At 42.6% G+C, this 20,598-nt stretch overlaps 1 protein-coding gene across 5 annotated transcripts in view; it reads right to left on the bottom strand.

Annotated features, from left to right (window-relative positions):
- Positions 1-1,035: 1,035 nt before the first annotated feature.
- LOC107711252 (bromodomain-containing protein 4-like) overlaps positions 1,036-20,598 on the bottom strand; it is a 48,831-nt gene continuing 29,268 nt past the window's right edge. For 2 of the 5 annotated variants that reach the window (XM_016516207.1, XM_016516202.1), the window contains exons 2-19: positions 16,473-16,842; positions 14,949-15,086; positions 14,722-14,857; positions 13,800-14,182; positions 13,347-13,715; positions 13,129-13,257; positions 10,868-11,083; positions 10,490-10,710; positions 9,951-10,330; positions 7,850-7,960; positions 7,349-7,738; positions 6,180-6,878; positions 5,413-5,510; positions 5,135-5,291; positions 4,557-4,693; positions 4,241-4,446; positions 3,913-4,171; positions 1,036-3,399 (exon numbers count right to left, since the gene is read on the bottom strand). In XM_016516207.1, coding sequence (XP_016371693.1) covers positions 3,331-3,399; positions 3,913-4,171; positions 4,241-4,446; positions 4,557-4,693; positions 5,135-5,291; positions 5,413-5,510; positions 6,180-6,878; positions 7,349-7,738; positions 7,850-7,960; positions 9,951-10,330; positions 10,490-10,710; positions 10,868-11,083; positions 13,129-13,257; positions 13,347-13,715; positions 13,800-14,182; positions 14,722-14,857; positions 14,949-15,086; positions 16,473-16,712 — 4,338 coding nt within the window. In that variant the 5' untranslated portion in view covers positions 16,713-16,842 and the 3' untranslated portion in view covers positions 1,036-3,330. The remainder of the gene's footprint in view (positions 3,400-3,912; positions 4,172-4,240; positions 4,447-4,556; positions 4,694-5,134; positions 5,292-5,412; positions 5,511-6,179; positions 6,879-7,348; positions 7,739-7,849; positions 7,961-9,950; positions 10,331-10,489; positions 10,711-10,867; positions 11,084-13,128; positions 13,258-13,346; positions 13,716-13,799; positions 14,183-14,721; positions 14,858-14,948; positions 15,087-16,472; positions 16,843-20,598) is intronic. The other 3 variants (XM_016516205.1, XM_016516203.1, XM_016516204.1) reach the window with 3 other exon arrangements.

Genomic DNA, 20,598 nt, shown 5'->3' with positions numbered 1-20,598 from the left:
ATGTGTAATTTACACTTCTTTCTTGTAACAAACCATCTTCCAGTAGACTCCCTCCTCTTACGTACGCTGCAGGCTTATGAAAGCGCGTGCAATCGTTGACCGGATGCAGGCACAGCAAGCAACATGATGCAAGCATGCAGTAACTTTACATCAGATATACAGACGGAAGGAACAACAGCCGTACAATGTATGTTTTTGCCTGATTAAAGGGATGTACATACAAATGAAATCGTCATTTCCTCACCCTCACGTTCAATTTTCCCATTAAGTACACAATGTGATACTAGGCAGAATTACTCATGTTTCAGTCATCGTTTCCTTTACCTTTATAGAAAAAGACGCATTGAAAGTGAATATTGGCTGAGGATGCGAGTCCACAATATTCTGCTAGATTCTCTTTTTGAGAAAGGTACAGGTGAGAAAATGATTTTCATTTTTGGGTGAATCTCACAAAGTGTCAAGAAATGTCCTGGACACAGTTCACCCCAAAATCAACAGGGCAAAATACATTACATTTGCTATATTGAAATCTTAATGTGGCTTTATTTTCTACACAAAAAAAATCTGTTTTTGAAGTGAAACATGACCCTATATGTGACTGGACCACAAAACCAGAAATTAAGTTTTGATATATTTATGGTAGGAAACTTACAAAATATCTTCATGGAACATGATCTTTACTAAATATCCTAATGATTTTTGTCATAAAAGAAAAAACGATCATTTTGACCCATAAAATTTATTGTTGGCTATTGCAACAAATATAACCATGCTACTTAATACTGGTTTTGTGCTCCAGGGTCACAAATGTACTTGACATTTCATCATTTTTCCTGGAGTTTTCTAAGCCGTCAAACAGTAGGACAGCCCTTTTAACTACACAAGTTGCTTATGAAGCCATCAGTTTCTTTGCACCATTTTAACCTCAACCTATCTGAGGAGTGAAAACTGATATGCAGCAACACAATGGGCACCATACTGTAGCAGGTGGACTGTGTGTAGAGCTGATGAATTATAAAAAGAGACGACAGACTAATTTTTTTGTTTCCTTTTAATTTTCTATAAAAGAGATGAGTTTATTTCATGATCAGAACAGATTGAACCATTGACCTCGATAGCCCACGCACATACCAAACAGTAATCGAGGAAAATGTTGAACAAACCCAAAAGAAAAAAAAGAAAAGAAAAAGAAAATAACAAAATACCTGAATAAAGCAAACTCTCTGCTGAGCTGCATGTCAGCACATTCTCCGGAAAATCCGAATTTATGGCACACACACAATGTTACCATGGAAAAGAAAATACATGTAAAGGCTTGAAGGAATGAAGTGTTACTCTTCTTTGAACTTTTACAGACCAAATTAACAAAAGAAAAAATAGATATTTATAAAAGTGGACTTCATGAGGAAGAACAAGAACCAAAACAAGTTAGCAAAGCATCGTTTAAATGAAGTGTTGTTGCGATTGAAACCTCCGGGTAAGAACACCCTCCCCAGCCACATACCGACAACCGTACTGACATGACGTACACATCCAAACATCCAGACACACACACACACACATACGTTGATGAAGATGATGATTGAACATGTCCTCTTAGCAGTTTCGGAAAAAACTAAAAACTAGTTGTTCGGTGTATAATTAAGAAGTCCAGCTAAAACTAGATTTAAACCTGAATATTGTAAATGGGTAAAATATAAAATGTTTACTTTCCGTTTTTGTCTCTTAAACACAAGCTCTTGCCCCTAAACCCCCAATTTTCCCCTCCCCGTCCAACCGTGCCCCCCCACAAGAACATAATATATGCCAACTAGAATCGCAATACAATACAGGCACTGGAGAAAACACTATAAGAGAAAACTCAGAGGACCTGCCAAGGTCTCGAACTGTGCCCCCCGCCCCCCTTGCCGAGTCAAATAACAGAATTAGAACACATCCACTATAATCCAACAAGAACAATGATAAATCAGAACGGTTTGATTTTTTTTCTTTTTTGTAGCTTTTTTTTCCTTTCGAAATTTTCGTCATTATATCTAGCACAGCATACAGAGTTCTCTCTGCGCAGGTGTAATAAAATGATCTGTGAAAAGAAAAGAGGAGTCATGCAGAAACCAGCTGAGAGCTCCGTCGCGTTGGCCTGGTGTTCGCATGACGCTCTCGAACGCGTGTACCAGCTGCGTGTTTTCCTTCTATATGTATAATACACTTAAAATAGTTCTTGTATTCTTTAAATTATATTCAAACTAAAGGATGCTCAGAAACCGCCCTCGCAGGTCGACGTTCCGGGTTTACATGAAACGATGAGCAATGAAAGTATATCTTCATGATTCTGTCCTCAATTAACACTTGTCAGAATAATGCATATATTAGGGTTTATCTTCTACAAGGCTACCTAAACTTTTAATGACGAGTGGGGAGAACAAGAAAATATATTTATATATTTAGAAAGACATGTTAAGAGTGAAGCGTTTCGGGTCTCGGCTATCTCAGCGCAAAAGGATACAGGTGTTTGGCATAGACATCAGAGGGTAAGGGAGTTAAAAATATCTTAAAAAAGAAAAACAACAACAAAAAAGAAAGAAAGAAACAAAAATACAACCAACCAATCAACCAAAACAGTAATTAAGAAAATACCTTTTTACAGTAGATCCTACATAATGAAAAATCTGCACATGATAACAGTGTGAAACACACCATATATTTAGTCATTTGTCACAGCCCCTGGTGAATATTATTTGTGTTGTCGTGGTTACGAGTCAGAGGTGTAAGGCGAGCTGGACTTCCTCTCCCGAGGAAGATCATCTTAAGTGCCCCCGATCCCATCCTGCCGTTTGCCTCGCGAAAAAGGGGGGGAAAGGATAGAGCCAAAACGAAACGATGGGAGGGAAACCAAATCAAACAGGAAACAAAGACGTTTTCTAATCCCCCACAGACATCTGGCGGTCGACGGATGCCGTAGTACAGAGAATCAGTACATTTCCATTGTTGTCGTTCAGATATTCCTCCGGCGATCACATTGTCCATTGCTCCCATATTCTGAATTAAGAGTCACACGAGTCCTCTCTTTCCCGCCATGGTCACAATGGCAAATCCAGGAGGAATGCCGGAGAGGCGGAGCCGTCCCAGTGTGAGGGTCCCTCTTTCTGCCAAGGCAAAAGGAGAGCTACAGACTCCCTCTCGGGGCCTTAGCTTATGCATCGCTAGTTCAGCCTCTTCAGTGTTTCTTGTGGTCAGATGGGGTCTTTTTCCCTTACTGATTTTTGAGTTCATTCTGTCCATGCAGAGGAGAATCCGTGAGCAGTTTCGCCGTTTCTCACTTCCTCTCGCGCTTCAGAACAAGTTCTCCTCAAAGATAGCCATCAAATCGCTTTGGAAATTCATGTCAATAGTAGCTGCCATCTGTAGAGGAGAAGAAAACAAAAATTAATATTCACAAATATCCACATTTGTATGGAGAAGTGACTGAAGAAACTAGTGTAAACGCCTTTTGTATACTGATCAAAAGTTTGGGGTCAGATTTTTTTTTTTAGAGAAACTAAGGTTTTTATTATGCAAGTATGCATTAAATTAATCAAAAGTGACAGTGAAGACATTTATAATGTTACAACAGATTTTTCTGTTTTTTTTTTTTACTTTCTATTCTAAGAAACTTACCAGTTTCCACAAAAATATTATTAAGCATCACAACTGTTTTCAACATTAATAAGAAATATTACTTCAGCAAATCATCATACTAGACCGATTTCTGAAGGATCATGTGACTCTGAAACCTGGAGTAATGCTGCTAAAAATTCAGCTTTACCATCGCAGAAATAAATGATATTTTAAAATATCTTAAAATTGAAAACCGTTATTTAAAATTGTAATAAAAGCTAGTTTGTGGTATAAGTGAGGTGACTAGCTGTAACTCACCGCCTCTCTCCTCCTCCTCTCCTGTTCCCGGCGACGCGCAAGCTCCCTCTGCTGGTCAAGTGCACTCTGGGAAGCAGCGGGGGACTGCGGCGGACCCTGTGAAGGATGCGGGGCCGAGGGTGGTTGGGCCGAGTTCTGGGCTTGGGGCTGAGTTTGGTGCTGCTGCTGCGGTGGCTGGACCTGCTGTTGCTCCTGCCGCCTGCGGGGCTCCTCCTGAGGCCTTCGAGACGTCTCAATGGAGTCCTCCTCATCTCGTCCCCTTCAGACAGAAAGAAAACATCTTGAAACTGCTAAAACAGTCCTTTCATTAAAAGAACGGCTCTCTTACCGAAGTTTCTCTTGTTCTCTGCGCAGACGGTCTTTCTCAGCTTGCTCAGCCTGGGCCTTCAGGGCTTTCTCTCGCTCTTCCTTCTCTCGGGCCGCACGTCGAAACTGTTCGAAGCTGTCGCTGGAGGACTTCAGACCAGACGAGGGAGTGGAGGTGGATTTCTGTGCCAGGCTCGCCCAGGAACCCATGTTCTTCAGTTTCACATCCTGGGCACCAAATGAGGACACGTTATGAGGCATAGTCACGTAGAATAACCATTCCAGAACCATTGTATTCATTGAAAAGTATAACAAATGAAATCGTCCCTTCCACCCACCTGTACTTTTTTAGGCGCCACAGGAGTCTTGGGCTCCTGTTTGAATTTCTCTTTGTCCTGCATGGAAGGCGGTGGACCGCTCTGCTCAGAGGAGCGGATGACAGGACGGGAACATTCAAGTGGTTTCATATCTGCTTCTAAAACAAGATGATAAACATTTAGTTCTGGTCCACTAATTTGACTGGCAGAGCGGAACGGAGATTGTCTATATTTTGTATAACCGTACTGAGACGTTTCACTGTTTCAATTTGCTTGTCTGTGTTTGTGGCATTCTGCCAGAGTACGTGGGTGATGTTTAGTGGAAGGAAAAGTTGTGATTTTGCATGGGGTACAGAGCTTTTTTTTTTTTTTTTTTTTGATAGCAAAACTTAAATTCACATCTGTTCCAGACAAACTTTGTTTGTGCAATGCTTGTAATCAAAAACTGTAAAAACTATACTCTGGCAAAATCTGGTCTGAACAGTAGATATTGCTTGATATTAAACTTGTTTATTGTATAAAAGCAATATGTGTGCACAGTGTGCGTAGTGTGAACATGCGTACAATTGCATGCTTTGAAATGCAGGAGTTTCACTCACTCTGTTGGCTGTGGCCTGGCATTTTGGGTTTGCTCTCTGGGTGTTTATGAGGGTCTTGTCTCATGGCTGGACTGAAGGGCGCACCACGCATCACAGGTGAAGGAGGCAGCTTCTCTTCTTTAATGCCACCCAAAGCTAAAGGACCTTGCTGTGGTTCCTAAAGCAAACAGAACAACAAACACATCTAAAAAACCAAAAGCTATTCATCACATCACAGAAATCCATGTGTACACTGGAAAGAATCCATGTCAAAGCAAGGAAATGGAAATGGCACTGACCTTTTTGGGGACCTGAGGAGGGGACTGGTGGACTAAAGCATACTGAGAGATTTGAGGGGAATGCATCATGAGGGGGGAGGGGTTATCTCGCATGTGTGCTGTAGAAATAGACACCATTAATATGCAAGCATTTACAGTGCTGTCCAATACAAAAAAAAAAAACCTGTTTGAACTCATCAGCTGTGGGACATCTGCTCTGAAGATTCGGGGAAGCCCTGAAACTGCAGCTACAAGCTACTCAAAGTAGAGCTGCACACAAGATACATTTGCAATAGTAGCAACACTATAAGTTACTGACAGAAAATAGCTAACTGCTTTTAACTGTTTCTAGTAGCGGGATATTTTTTTTTAAATGAGAAGAGCATTTTTCTGGCACAAAATAATGGCAGCAAACTCAAGCATCTACAGTCAAACCAAAATTTATTCGGACACCTTCAACATTTCTCACATTATTACAGTTTATTCGCTATAGTTTAGAAAATGGTAATAAATTATGAAAAGAACTGTCAGAACAAACTCATCTTGATAATGTCAGATAACTTTGATAGAAAGGTATGTAATGAATTAGGTTGAATAGCTGTCAGCTGTTAAATTTACACAAAGTACACTATTATGACAAGAACCCTATACCCCGTGCAGCACTTCTTTTGCATTCTTTATTTCGAGGAATAAATAAATAGCTTGTTGTTAGCCATACAATTAGCAATGACAGTTTCAGCAACTTCAGCCGTTAAATGAACCGTTTCTTTACAAGGCCATTGTGTTACCTGAGTTATAGGAGTCAGACTTGTGTTGACGTGGAGAGTGATGCTGCGGTGGCTGCTGCTGGATAATCTGCTGTGCTTTCGTGGAGGGCATGGAGACTTTGTGTTGACTAGGCTGCGTTTGCGTGGTCTGCACCGGGCCTTGAGAGAAGCTCAGCTGCTGCGAGTGCTGCATGTGTCTGGCCTGATGCTGCGAGAGCTGCGGGGAGGGCTGGGCTTGAGTCTGAATGGGAATCTGCGGTGGGGGCAGAGAGCTCTGCTGGCTCATCTGAGACTGAACCTGCACTGACTGCAGCAGAGACTGCTGGCCCGGCTGCTGCAGCCTGCTCTGCAAAGACTGCATTAGTGACATTGGCGGCGGCTGCTGCTGCAGGCGGTTCGGCTGCATGTGCTGCAGGTACATGGGCAGGGGCATGGAGGGAACGGGCTCCTCGTCGTCCTCTAGCAGCATCTGTGGGGGCTGGGAGGAGAGCAAGCCCTGGGGAGTGAGCGTGGGTGGGGAGAGGGGCCGCTGGCGCATTTGCTGGGGAGGATGCAGCAGGTGAGGAGGGAGGTGGTGCTGGGGCTGAGGGGGTTGCTGGGACTGAAGCTGCTGCGGCAGGGTCTGCTGGGGCGTGCTTTGCTGCGGAGGTTTAGGAGGTAGCGGGGCTGCCCTATTACTGGGCCTTGAAGGCTGCTGGGGCATTGCGTTGTGCAGGGCTGCTGGGGACCAACGACACGAAGAGAGAGGAAGACCACAAAAACATGAATAAGTAAAGGGTCAATATAGATCACCTGCTATTTTTAAATAATTTTTGTAAACAAAAGTGCCAGAGAAAGTGAAGAATAGAGCCAATCAGAGCATATCTACTACACACATTTTGAACCAATGAGAGGTGGGCAGTGTGAAAAGCGGCAAGGTAGTCCTGCAACAGTAAAACTGGTTAATCCTATAACCATGGAGGAGATTTATTTTTGTCAAATGTAAAGCGTTTGTTGTGAAGTGAGGGGAATCAAAATGTTTACATGTTTATAAACATTTTGTTTGATTTACCAGTATTTTATAGCATTCCTCAATGTAATAAAATGTGATGTTTTTGTTTCTCTCAACAATGCAATTTTGACCCGGTACATCCGTAAAGTACACGGTATAAAAGTACTTTTGATGTAATAAACAGAAAGTTTCCACTCACCTGGGGATGGGAGGATGGGGTGCTGGTTCAGGAAAGGGTGCGTCTCAGGAGACACTGGGCCTCCTGGAGGGTGAGCGTTGAGGTGAGGTGGCGCAGGGGAGGGCGAGTCATTGGCATGGTGGGGAAGGTGCATGAGGGGCTGGACGAAGTGGGCCAGAGGGTCAAAGGGGTTTTCCAGGAGCTGCGAGGGCTCCAGAGCTGTGACGGGAGGAGGCATGTAAGCGGCGGGAGAGGGATGCTGCTGCTGCGGCTTCAGCTGAGCACTGGGCTGCAGTGCAGGGGTCTGGGGTTGATGGGGAACTTGCGGCTGAGGCATGCCTGGAGCCACCGCCTGGTGATGAGTCTTCTTTCCTTCTCCTCTCCTCCTCTTCTTCAGTTTAGAAGCCATCCCTGAGTTCATGAAGAGGAGATTCTTCATGCATTGCAGTATCTTGAATCATTTAACATCTCAAAAGCATTAGCAATGCAGCTGGTCATGTGTTATAGATCTACAGGGCTCACCTGTCTCCGAGTCTTCACTTTCTGAGGAGCTGGACTCACTGCTGCTGCCCGACTCGGATGATGAGCCTTTGGTCTTTACAGCACTCATTGCCTCCATGGACTTCTCTGGAACTGAAGGACGAGAAACAAACAACAACCCATAAGAATTTGTATACACTTGGTATTTATGATGATTTTGGGTGATGCAATGTAACAGACAGCATTAAATACAAGTGTAAAAAGGGATCCAATGTGTTTTGGAGACACATTAGTTATGTTTAAATTTTCTGAATTTTTCGGAATCGGAATTAAACCAATTCCATTTAAGATTGTGAAAGTTCTGTTTATATGAACAATACATTTTACAATCAGATTCATGTTTTCATCTACAAGTGATTTAATCTATTCTGAACAAAACTTTCAGTCTCTTCCAGTGACCAGTTTAAAAATAAACCTTTATAAGATGTAAAACAAATGTAAATCTACACATCATGGCACTGCGCATGTGCACAAGGTGTTTTTGAATCTGACTGAGAAGAGAGCTGGATTCAAGCATTTACATGCTTATTTTTTTCCTGTTGATTGGATTATTTCAGGTCTTCTAAACCCCTTCCAATTTCATTTAGTTAGAGCTTATTCGGATCAGTTGTGGTGTTTACATGAAGGCTACTTAATCCGATTGCACAATGAATCCAATTATTAACTTATTTATTTGGTTGCATGTAAACTTAGCTAGTGTGTTGAAATTACTCAAAACTACCTTCTGCACATATCACATTGGGAAAGTAAATGCTAATGCATCCCAGACAATATTTTGGGACAGATGTGTCCAATCTTTCTCCTGGAGGGCCACCTTCCAGCAGAGTTAAAGGGTTAGTTCACCCAAAAATGAAAATTAGCCCATGAATTACTCACCCTCAAGGCATCCTAGGTGTATATGACTTTCTTCTTTCAGACGAATCCAGTCGGAGTTATATAAAAAATGGTCTTTGATCTTCCAAGCTGTTTAATGGCACTCAGCGGGTGTTACAGTTCATCAGTCCAAAAGAAGTGAAATAAAGTGCATCCATCCATAATAAAAAGTGCCTCACACGGCTCCGGGGGGTGAACAAAGGCCTCTTGTAGCGAATCGATGTGTTTTTGTAAGAAAAATAACCAGATTTAAAACGTAATAATTTAATATAGCTTGCACTCAATGTTGTACACGGAAGCAGCTCCGGCCGGATGACGTATGAGTTCAGCTTTGCGCATGCGCCGCTCAGAAGTGACGAACGCGGAAGTGCAGGGGAGAGATAAAAAAACAACGGTCACTTATTAGAAGTACAAAACGAGGATTTGTAAAGAAGAATGTCGGAGGATTTCGATATAAGCCAAGAGGAGACTGGTTTTCCTTTGCTAAAGTAAGGAAACTTTGCATCCTTTGCTCCTGTAAACAAACGTTGGTTTTCACGAGACTCACCGGCACATGCGCAACGCCGACATCTTGCGTCATCCGCCCGGAGCTGCTTCAGTGTACAACTGTTGGCGCAAGCTAGATTTAAGTGATTATTACGTTTTGAATATGGATATTTTTCTTACAAAAACGCATCGATTCGCAACAGGAGGCCTTTGTTCACCACCCGGAGCCGTGTGAGGCACTTTTTATTATGGATGGATGCGCTTTATTTAACTTCTTTTGGACTGATGAACTGCAACACCCGCTGAGTGCCATTAAACAGCTTGGAAGATCAAAGTCCATTTTTAATATAACTTCGATTGGATTCATTTGAAAGAAAGAAGTCATATATGCCTAGGATGGCTTGAGGGTGAGTAAATAATGGGGTAATTTTCATTTTTGGGTGAACTCTCCCTTTAAGCTCTATCCCCAATTAAACACACCTAAACCAGCTAATCAAGGTTTTCAGGATCACTAGAAACTTCCTAGTTTTGGATCTAAACTCTGCAAGAATGTGGCCCTACAGCGGCAGGATTTGACACCCCTTTTCTAGGTTTACCTACAAAATTGTGTCAAAACAAGTGTATGTACGGCCAATCCTCGGATCAGACTGAGCACTTTTGGTTAGCCCACCAGAGACAGAAGTGTTAACAGGGCATGTTAAAGGAGATTTGTTTAATCACTCACCACCGGCAGGCTTCTTCTTCTTGCGAAGGCAGGACGACACGTATCTCTCCAGTTCCCGCAGCGTAGAAGGCTTTAACGTCTCAAAGTCGATCTCAATCTCATCTGGGTTGGAGTTCTTAAGTGAGGGCTCACGGGACTGGATGATGTGGACCACACGGCCCAGCTTGTCTCCAGGCAGCTTGTTAATGTCCAGGCTCAGCTGTCTCTTTTCTTCATAGGACATAGGTTTACATTTCTCTCCAGCAGGCATGCCTGCCATTGCAGCTCCTCCAGTCAGACCCAGATCCTCCTCAGGATCCAGGCCCACCACAGGCTGCAGGGTTGGTGGAGCAGCACCGGGGGGAGTCATGGAGCGATTGCCCTTACCTCCCTCCTTCTTGCTATAGGGCATAAGACAACAAGAACTTCTCATTTTCAATGACACCATACACTGAAAGTCTAAACTGCAAAATTCTCAGACTCTCCACATTGATAGAAGTGATTAAACCATGTAATAATTTCTTGCCTAAAATGTGGTTGCATAACCAAATATAACTCACCTCAGCTTCTTGGGCTTCTTAGGCAGAGGATCCTTGTTCTTAGGCTTTCCTTGAGCCTTGAGGGTAGGAGGCGGATCCAGGATCTCTTCCAGTGCAGGCATGACTCCCGCTTTCTTTTTGTGCTTTTCTTTCTTCTTCTCTTTCTTTTCCTTCTCTTTCTTCTTTGGTTTGCTGGCCTGAGGCTGGGACAAGGCAGCCAGCTGCTCATGAACCGCTTTCAGCTGAGCAACAAAAGAGAAGAAACAAAATAGGGAGATTAAAGTCTTCTCAGTGAACAGTAAAGTATAAACTTTTTGACAGATCTTTGAGCCAGCCTGTCCTTCGAAAGACCTCTTCCTTAGGGACGTGCTGGCAAAAACTGAGCGTATATCTGCTCACTTGCTCCTGAAGCTCTGCTAGCCTCTGGGCTCTCTCCTCTTCAGAGTCGTCCGTGGAGGAGTCAGATTCAGATGAGGAATCACTGGAGCTGTCCGAGGACATGCCCATGGGAGGCTGTGTCTTGACAGGAGCCGGGTGGAGCACTGGCGCAGGAGTGGGTGCCAGCATTTCCTCTGGCTCATCGGGCATTTTAGCAAAACGCATCTCAAACACATCCTACAAAAAGAGAAAACCTTTTGATGATCTAGTATAAGATGATTCTAATCTTCATTTCAGAATTCAGCGATGTACACTTCATGTTACATTCAATGTCTTTATTCACGGCATTTACAAATGTCAACAACCGGTAAATGGAGGATGCTGTGTTCAGAGCTATTTTGTTGTGTGTCATGGGTTTCGTGGTAACGGAGATGGAATGTAAAATGCACAATTTACACAATTGAAAGAGCACGAAAATCTGACTAAATCCCCTATGACAACTTGCAGTGTTGCATATTGAGGCTGAGAAAAGAACATAATGTGCAGACAACAGGTAAATGCCGTTATCGCTGTTTTCCATGTTCGCGGAGTAAATATTTTTACACAGTAGCCAGTATTTCATATGTGTTTGGCAACCAGTGTACACGTACGTCACTGGCAGTTCCTATAGAACTGTTTTAGACCCTACTCTGAAGTAGGAGCTGATTTAGTTCCCCCAAACCCTTGCCCTAGTTCCTGCAGTGCAAACACTCCAAAAAGCGGTAACTTCCGCCAATAGTTCTAGAAACTATGAAAAGTTTCCTCCGGTGCAAAAGCCCCTATAGAAACTATAAGAAAGTGGTACATTATTGGTTATTTTTTGCACTGTTGACGGATTTGGCATTGGAAACAAGAATGTTTTAATTTCCTAACCACAATCAAGTTAAGGGGCCAAAAAGTTAGCGATTAAAGTTAGAAAGTGAATGAAAAGCAGCATTACATTTAGATCTGCTCACATCACATTTTTTTTACATTTTCTTTTTTTTGCAGCATTGAGCATTACACACGCTACACTGAAGTCATAGAGGCTTCAGTGATAGACACCGCTTTCTTTGCTCGCTTTCTGTATACTTTATTCCCAGTTTAAATAACTTTTTTTTTTTCAATCTACTAAAATAACCAATGTTAAGTAGTCTTGATTTTGCAATTCGTAAACTTTTTAGTTTTTGTCTATATAGCCAGAATGATGTAGTCTCCCAAAACACAAAAACATTATTTTATATCTCAACACGTGTTATTGATCAACACTAAATCATTATTACAATATCAAGAGCAAAAATCAACAATCGTCATATGTGCCCAGTAATGAGTTGCTGTTTTTTTTTTTTTATTAATAATTTGTATACTTTCAAATATTGCTCCATAATGGATAAGTTAATTTCTGACTGCTGTCAGTGCATCACTAGATCTACCAGATACAACAAAGACCAGTAATGCAGCATGGTCTACTGCAAGTCACCGACATTAAAGGCAGGGTATGTGATTTTTCAAAAACACTTTAGAAAACTGATTCGGGCCGAATAGCAAAACAAACTTTTAGCCAATCAGCAATAAGGGGCGTGTCTACTCGTCTCGTGATGTGGAGGAGAGAGCTTTCAGTGCATGGGACGGACATTAGCCGAGCCGGGCGACAGAGAGATAGAGATGGCGGATAAAAAACAAAAGAGGAAAACGTCTGCGGAACGATAAGGCAAGAAGTAGGACCCGTGTAAATATCGGATCAGCTTTCCAGCGCTGGAGAGAACTCAAGGAGCGGAGGCCTGCGATCGGACGCCGAGGTTGCTTTGTTTCTTCTCAATAGGTGAGTAACACCGTGTCTACAACAGCTAAAGTCTGCCTACACTGGACGTGATCAAACGACCGTTGAAAACCATTTTAAATTTGTGTCAGCACGTCATAAATAGAACCTGGCAGCAGTTTTCTGTCGGGGATTTGTTGCGCTGCGCCACTCACGTCCGTAGAGACGATGTAACATTGGTTTTGCTTCGTTTCACAGAACTAATCGTTGCCTGGGTTGCGTACGTATATGTGGGGCGGAGCTATCAAAATGGGGGCAAGACCCTTTTGGGGTAGGGGCGTGTTTGTTTTGGTGATTTCAAATATCAACATTGGCTACCAGAAATCTCTTACTCTGCCTTTAAGTAAATACTGACTAGCCAGCTAGACGCCAGACTAACAACAACAAAAAACACACCTGCCATGCAAGCCCTAATGTACACAGTGTTTTGCAGGTATGCACGTACCTGCATTTTGCGTGCCATAGCCACCACTTCATGGTCTGGAGGGTTGTACTTATAGCAGTTGGAGAACATTAACCGTACATCTGCTGCAAACTCCTGAGCATCTCTGTACTGTCTGTTTTCCAACTTGTCCTGAACAACCAAAGAGAAGACTGAACAAATAAGCATGGAAAGGAAGAGTGGCTCATCCTCTGACTGAGAACCAGCAGCTATATTTTCACCTTAATAGTGCTGAGGTCCATGGGATGTTTGATGATGTCATGGTAATCGTGCAGCCCTAAAGTATCCACATCCACTGGCTTGTAGAAGGGCCAACCGTATGCAACGTGCTTCTTAGCAAACATGTCCTTTACAATGCCGGAGCAGTAGCGTAGCTGCTCTTGTTGCTTGGGGCTGTGGGTCCCAGTGATGGGTGTCCAATGGTGCTGGGAGTCCGGTGCCTCCTTTTTGGATAGTTTGCTTGGTCGTGTAGTATCCCGGCGTGGCAGAGTCTTTCCTGACTTCGACTCAGCAGGTGAGGACTCGTTCAGCGGGTCGTTTGCCGTAGGTGTTGTGGTGTCTGCTTTCCTTTTCTGACTTTTTCTCTGCTGCTGATGAAAAAAGCGAGTGAGGACAAAGACGTAAGACTAAAAACTAAGAATGACACTGTGTTTGAATGTTACAGGCCAACTTACTTTGTGAGGCATTGGGATGGGGCTTTGTAGAATAGGAGGGGTGCTCTGCTGCATGAGCACGGGCGGCAGGGCGGTTTGGGTCGGAGGAGGCACAGCCGTCATGATGGGGACCTGTGGGTTGCAGTCAGTGGGGCCCATAGAAAAAGGTGGCCCTAATTGAGGCGCAAGGGGAGGGTGTGTAGGGAGCGAAGGGAGTGTAGGGAGTGAAGGGAGCGAAGGGGGCACTCGAGGGGGCAAGGCTTGCATGGTAGGCTGGGGAGGTAAAGCAGGCGGACCCTGCGGTGGTCCTCTCGTTTGTGGCCCAGGGGCAAGACTGGAAAGGCCACGTGTTTGAGGGATTGTGGGCGAAGACTCCAGGCCAGGTGCAATTTTCAGGTTCATGTCTAATAAAACAGAGAATACAAAGGAATTAAAATGATAATCTGAGATGTCTAAAACAAGCATTTCTGTGATCATAATGTGATGCTACAACATTCAGGATAAAGGGGAGCGATTCGCAGCAAGAGGAGTCAAACATTTTCAATGAGTGTTTCAGATTTGAGGAAATGCAAATTTAGTGCAAAGGTGCAGTGGCACCAGGACAGACAAGAGGCTGCTAATCTTAAGAGCCATTGGGTGGAGTTTGACGTTCAGCTCCACCTCGCTGGACAAAATGGGTGAAACTAGACACTCCAAACACACCTTAACCCTACCCATACCCTATCGCTAAATATAACTCCACCCATTAGGTCTACAGAGGTGGAGCTTGACTAGGCAAAACTCCACGCATTACATCCAGAGAGGTGGAGCTGGATGTCGTTTGGCTCTGCTCGGGACAGACAGTGAAGCGCATATGATCTTCTGGCCATGGCAGTTGTGTAGGATCCCTAAAAGTGCAGCAGTGCAAGTGGCCCTCAGGTACAAGAGAGTATGAGACTTATACCTGGATCCCTCCTGCCCCGGCCACGACCCTTGCCGGCTGTGGTCGTCAACTCGACCTCCTGCTGGGGCATCTCTGAAATCTTGTGGAGGAACACCTTCTCCAGTGCTTCTGCCATTAAGACTATGTCATCCCCAGGCTGCAGGGGGCGACACATACCATTAACCACACGCCCAAACACACCACTTCGTTCCACTGTGAATAATGGGTGCAGAAATGTGAACCAGTACCTTATTGTAAATATAGCAGTTAGTAAACATGGTGTTGAAGTCTTGAATACATTCTTGGGCATTGATGTAGTAACTGCTCTCGAGGCGTTTCTTGATTGTTCCCATGTCCATAGGGTTTTTGATTATCTTGTAATAGTCCTAGTGAGAGGAGGTTACAAAAGTCAGCATAACACATCACAATCCATAACGTTCATCATCATAATAACCTTTTTGTGTTGCAATAACAGCAAGCAGCTTTGAGACTTTCCATGGAGAATATTCATTAAGTCAAAGTAACTATTACACCTTTAAGGGGCCGTTCACACAAAGCATATTTGTGTCTAAAAACATGCCTCCTCTGCCAACTTGCTACTGTAAACAAAAGCTCTCAAAGCGTGCCTCGTCTCTGGGGTCTTCTGATTGGTTAACTTTTTTTTGGAACTGACATTGATGAGTGGAGCTGCATGTAAAATTTTAAATTCTTTAAACTTGACAAAATCTTAAAAACGCCGCGCTCATGTGCAAGATGCTTCAAAAGACTCGAGATGTGAGTGTAACGGTCACACACCTAGCGTGTGTTTACATAGAAAAACAATGGAAAAGAAGTGCATTGGAATGGAAAAACGTGTACTCAAAAGAGTACTCAAAAGCCCCTTTTCCACCAATAGAGTGACGATGCCCAAACTACAACTGTTTCACCATTCCCACCACAGGAAAGACCGCTCTGAGCCAGAGAAACAGGCTTTGCAACGGTCACAACAATCTGCTGGTCTTGAACTAGAAACTGCTAACGTCAGAGGCCATGGGGCGGGAAAATGATCTCATCAAGTTTTCAAAACACAGAGACTCATTCTGGCAAGACTAATGGCAAACAAAACTAGATAGCACAATACCACATCATTCACATTTGCTGGGCATTGCGATCATGTCTAATCGCACTGCATTTTCCTGTCAATATTTAAAACTTAATTTGGATTCATAAATATAGGTGTGAACTCTTCTATGCATTTCTCCCTTACTCTAGCTTGTTTCCTAATCTAGCTTTCTAACAAACATATAGTATACTACCAATATTGTGACAAATTGCTTATGCTCCTCTATATTAAGTCGCTTTGGATAAAAGCATCTGCTGAACGCATAAATGTAAAAGATACAAATTTTATATAATTTTGTTAATACAACTGTACCAAAAGTAGTTTGCCATGACACTGAATTAAGTAAATTGTTTACAACATCCAAAGTCAAAACGCATCATTATTTTGTATGTCAGGCTTTGCAAAACCCCACAGTAACTGCTTGAGGTAAGCCTACTTACTGATGCGGTTTGTTTGCAAGCAGTTTATGTAGTAACACTCTGTAAACACAGGGTGACTAAATAGCAGACCATCAAACAGCACCATGCCATCAAACATCTGCTCCAGCATGACAACTAGCACCATTTCAGTGGCAAAAAATTGCAGTAAAAATCAGTGCAGCTACACTGTCTGACAGGACCTGCTCATCACAGACATGACAGGACTGTAAAAGGACGGTTAGCTCACTCACAGGCAGATTCAGCTTAATGGCGTCAACAGGAGAGTGGAAAGGCCAAGCGAACTGGTGCTTCCAAAGAGTCTTCAGCACCCCCTTCAGCAGGTACTGCAGCTGGTTGGTCTGGCGCTTGGGCCGGGAAGGGCTAGTGGTTTCTGAGGGGCCGGGGTTGAAGATGGAAGGGGCCTGGGACGAGGGCTGCCCCTGACTGCTGCTGCTTCCCGACATCTGCACTGCGTCCAGGCCGTCCCCCATACTGGTGGGGTGGATCGCGGGCAGAGGGACGGGAGGGGGTGGGGCAGGACACCACTCGTTCAGTCTCGAGCCGGGCGCGGGCTCCACAGGGAGAGCACCGCTAATTCCATTGCACTCCTCGCTGGGCTCTCTGTGAAGGAAGCAAATCATAGTCATTAGCTCTTCAATTTACATCTATGCCATCTGCATCAGATCCATCACTGTAATCATCACTATCATCTAAATTATACTTAACTACCAGCAAACATCCTCTCTGCCCCCCAAAACAGCATTATTCAAATAGTTCATATTTGCTTAAGTAATTGCCCATGGCTTCTCTAATTATCCCCCGATGCGGTCTGAATCAATGACATCTTCCGCAAGACTCATACTGGGTTTTGGACTGCTGTTATTACTCTGTGACACGTCCAAGTAGGTGCAGTCTAGCCAACTGTGGAACAAGCATTGCTGTATGTTTATTATTAAAAATGAACAGAATTCAAAGGAGTAACAGAAAGATGCCGCTTATTTCACCGAGATGGCTTTTATAGAATATTAATGTAACCAAAATTCAAAATTTCATGTTTAATTCAATGTGCCATTTGTTATATCTTTGCCATCTGCTATATCTTTAGCTACTTCTGAAATATAAAGTGAAAATTGCTTAATCACATTTTTGTATAATAGTTTTTTTTTTTTTTACATAACCAACAATAATACAGTGTCTTAAACCAAAAGTAGCAAGCATTTCTGCCATATTGTGATGTGCATCAAAGTAAAACGGACTAACGAAAAAAACAAAACAATGTAGGGACTTGCATGGTTGTGTGCATTGGTTGTTAAACGGATGGAGGCAGATGTGAATGAGAACTTACAGTCAATTGTAAGAAAGGGGCAGAGTTCAAGCAGACTAAATGACTGGAGAAGTCCGGTATATTTCATCAGAAAGAAGACTCTTTTTACTGGAAGACTGAGTTATTACTTCAAAATTACAAGGTCAAAAAACTGTATAGATAAATCAATCAATAACATGCATTTAGAAACTAGATAGCATGAGCTTTCATTTCATGCTGACTTTAACACTGAAACCTGAATACTTGATTCTGCTGATACCCAAAAACGACTGTGCTTATTTGTTCTCTAACGTGTCATTTGTTTCTTTAATATTTTTTAAAATAAAATAAAAATAAAGACAAATAATTCTATTAGTTACCAGTTACTAGAATTCCATGAAAAATATAATATGTTCACATAACTGAATAATACTTGGTTACATTTTCTACAGCATTTTTTATTTGGAAATCTATAGTGATGACACAAAGAGTTTTCTGGCACTGGTATCGACTACTGAAATTGACAAACACAAGAAAACAACCTTTTGCTTTACAGCTTTCAAATTTGCATCAGGCGATTTCCAATAAAGAAAAGCATGCTTGTTGAAAACAAGCCCCATGGCTTTCTATGGGTTGGCCAATGACTGGTAGTTTGCTTTGGTAAGATGATTACTCAAGATGTGCTTGAGTAAAGGAAAAACAGAGAGAGAGGAAGAAGAGAAGAGAGACACAGAGCGCACAGCAGTGTCAGCTCATCAACACGACGTGACCAGGAGCCCTCACCCACCAATTGAAGCCCCATCACAGAGTAGTGTAGGAGAGTACAGCTGGTGTGGAGCTCAGCAAACCAAACACATACGCTGCCACAGACCATCCTGCACCTCCACAATCAATTCTTGTTCCTCAGCCAGTTGTTTTTCGATTGAAGCATGTTAAAGGTCAGCCTGGTAATTGATACCAAAGGAGGGCCCAAATGTCTTCGTCTCTCTAGTAATCACACCCCCACCACTACTACCGCTGCCTGGGTAATCTGGCAATCCCCACACCTACACTTCCTGCTAATGAAACCTCATGTCACCTCATACTGCGGTCTAGAGCCTTGCATTTAATCTTTCTACAAGAGAAACCTGTAAACAACAGTAATGCAGCACTACTACTGAAAGTATTACTTGGATGGGTCAACTGAAAAATGCTTCAAGTTTAGACAGTTGTAAATAATCAGAATGGGAACATTCAGAGCAAACCAGGGCTGTGCAAAAAATGTAATGCGATTTTCATGCGCATCTCGTCAGTAAAGCTGCTCCTGTGATCAGTAGTAAATCTCCAGCACGTGCGTTCAGATGGAGCGGCATTTACTACACAGAGCCGTAGTTCACTGACAAGCTAGGCAATATCACGTTGAAAATCGCAGGCGATTCATTGCCGATTTTGAACGCGATTTTGTATAGCTTGTCAGTGAACTACGGCTCTGTGTAGTAAATGCCACTCCATCTGAACGCACGTGCTGGAGATTTACTACTGATCACAGGAGCAGCTTTACTGATGAGATGCGCATGAAAATCGCATTACATTTTTTTGCACAGCCCTAGAGCAAACTGGATGTGTCTGTGCTTAAAGAAATAGGAAACAGGATCAGAGGAACGTGTTATGACATCTGATGAAGTGTGCGGACAGACTGCTACTCCCCGGCAGCATGTATCTCACAGTCACACAAGTACTGTAGTGACTCATTGGCACAGTCCCCCTGTCTCCTGTCAAGTCTTCATAAAACATGATACACCAGAATGCATTCAGCCGGGATGGGTCCACAGCGACTGCCATTCCTGAATTATTCAGAATGACTGAGGGGGGAAAACACACAAAATTCACCTAGCAAAAATAATCTGAATTTGCTTCAGCAGTATAAAGCAAATTAATCCAGTTTCTGTCAATGCATCCTCCAGTGTGCTTTCCTGCAGTCAAATTAAGGGTATTTACGGCTGCTGGTCAAACAATAAAAAAAGAAACTGAACTTGTGTTCAGTCATTTAATGTACACGAGCTTTGGCTGTAGTAAAAACAATAGTGTTATAATGATTTTACAGCACAGCAGCTGCCAAGTGTCCTGCACCAGGCCCACAGCAAAGCCTCTCACTGACACTTCATTTCACTTCTCTTTTAGCTTCTTGTTACAACATTCAATCATGATAGTAGGCCAATCTTTGGGTTTCAATCATGAAACCTGAGCAGAACAAACTCAAAGTTGTTCATAAAACTCCATGCAACAGTTTACACAAGAATGGTTTTTAAAACTATTTATACAAATTTGTCATGCTTGTTTCATGACGCACGTCCTTTGACTAATAATGTGAGTACAAGTAAAATGTGATTCATTTCTCAGTGGTACGGCAGAGCATTACTCCAGTTCAACTAGTAGAGAAGCAAGATCAGGAGTTCAATTCCCAAGGAAAACACAAGCTAATGAAAAATAAAAGCCATTAAAAGCACCTACCAAATGAATAAAAATATGTCCACAATGAAATGCAGCAGTTCAAAAAAAGCTTAGCATAAGCCATTTCCTACACACACACACACTATACCTACACATACTAAAATTTAAATGCCTGTACAACAGGAAAATGAAGATACACTGATACACTTACACCTATCACCTTACACTGATAAAAAAAAGGAACCACCGAATTGTTGTTTGGTAACAATTAATTAAAATGAATTCACAGAAAGCAATCAAAATTTACAAAATACAAAGAAATTCAATAAATTGTATAAACAAATATCCTTACCTTTTTGTCATACTTGAGATCTACTTTTACTTCTACAATTACAAGTATTCAACAAAGACTAGAAAAAAAATACACAATGTGTGGTTGGGGGAAAATGGGGACTTTTTCTTCTAAAAATCTGTTGGAATCAGCAGCTGAAATAGTTTCAAAAATTCCAAAGTTAGAATAGAATAGTTTAGGTAGCAGCATCCTTTTGAAACAACACCAATGTCTATTGTAACATCCTAAACTGTATAAAAAAAAATAAAAATAAAAAAAAAAACCTTCTGAAGTCTTAAATACAGGTTTTGAC

This window comes from Sinocyclocheilus rhinocerous, unplaced genomic scaffold, assembly GCF_001515625.1.
Source record: "Sinocyclocheilus rhinocerous isolate Xijiao unplaced genomic scaffold, SAMN03320098_v1.1 scaffold115, whole genome shotgun sequence".
In the NCBI taxonomy this organism is placed as follows: Eukaryota; Metazoa; Chordata; class Actinopteri; order Cypriniformes; family Cyprinidae; genus Sinocyclocheilus; species Sinocyclocheilus rhinocerous.
This window is presented reverse-complemented; position numbering and strand designations above follow the sequence as displayed.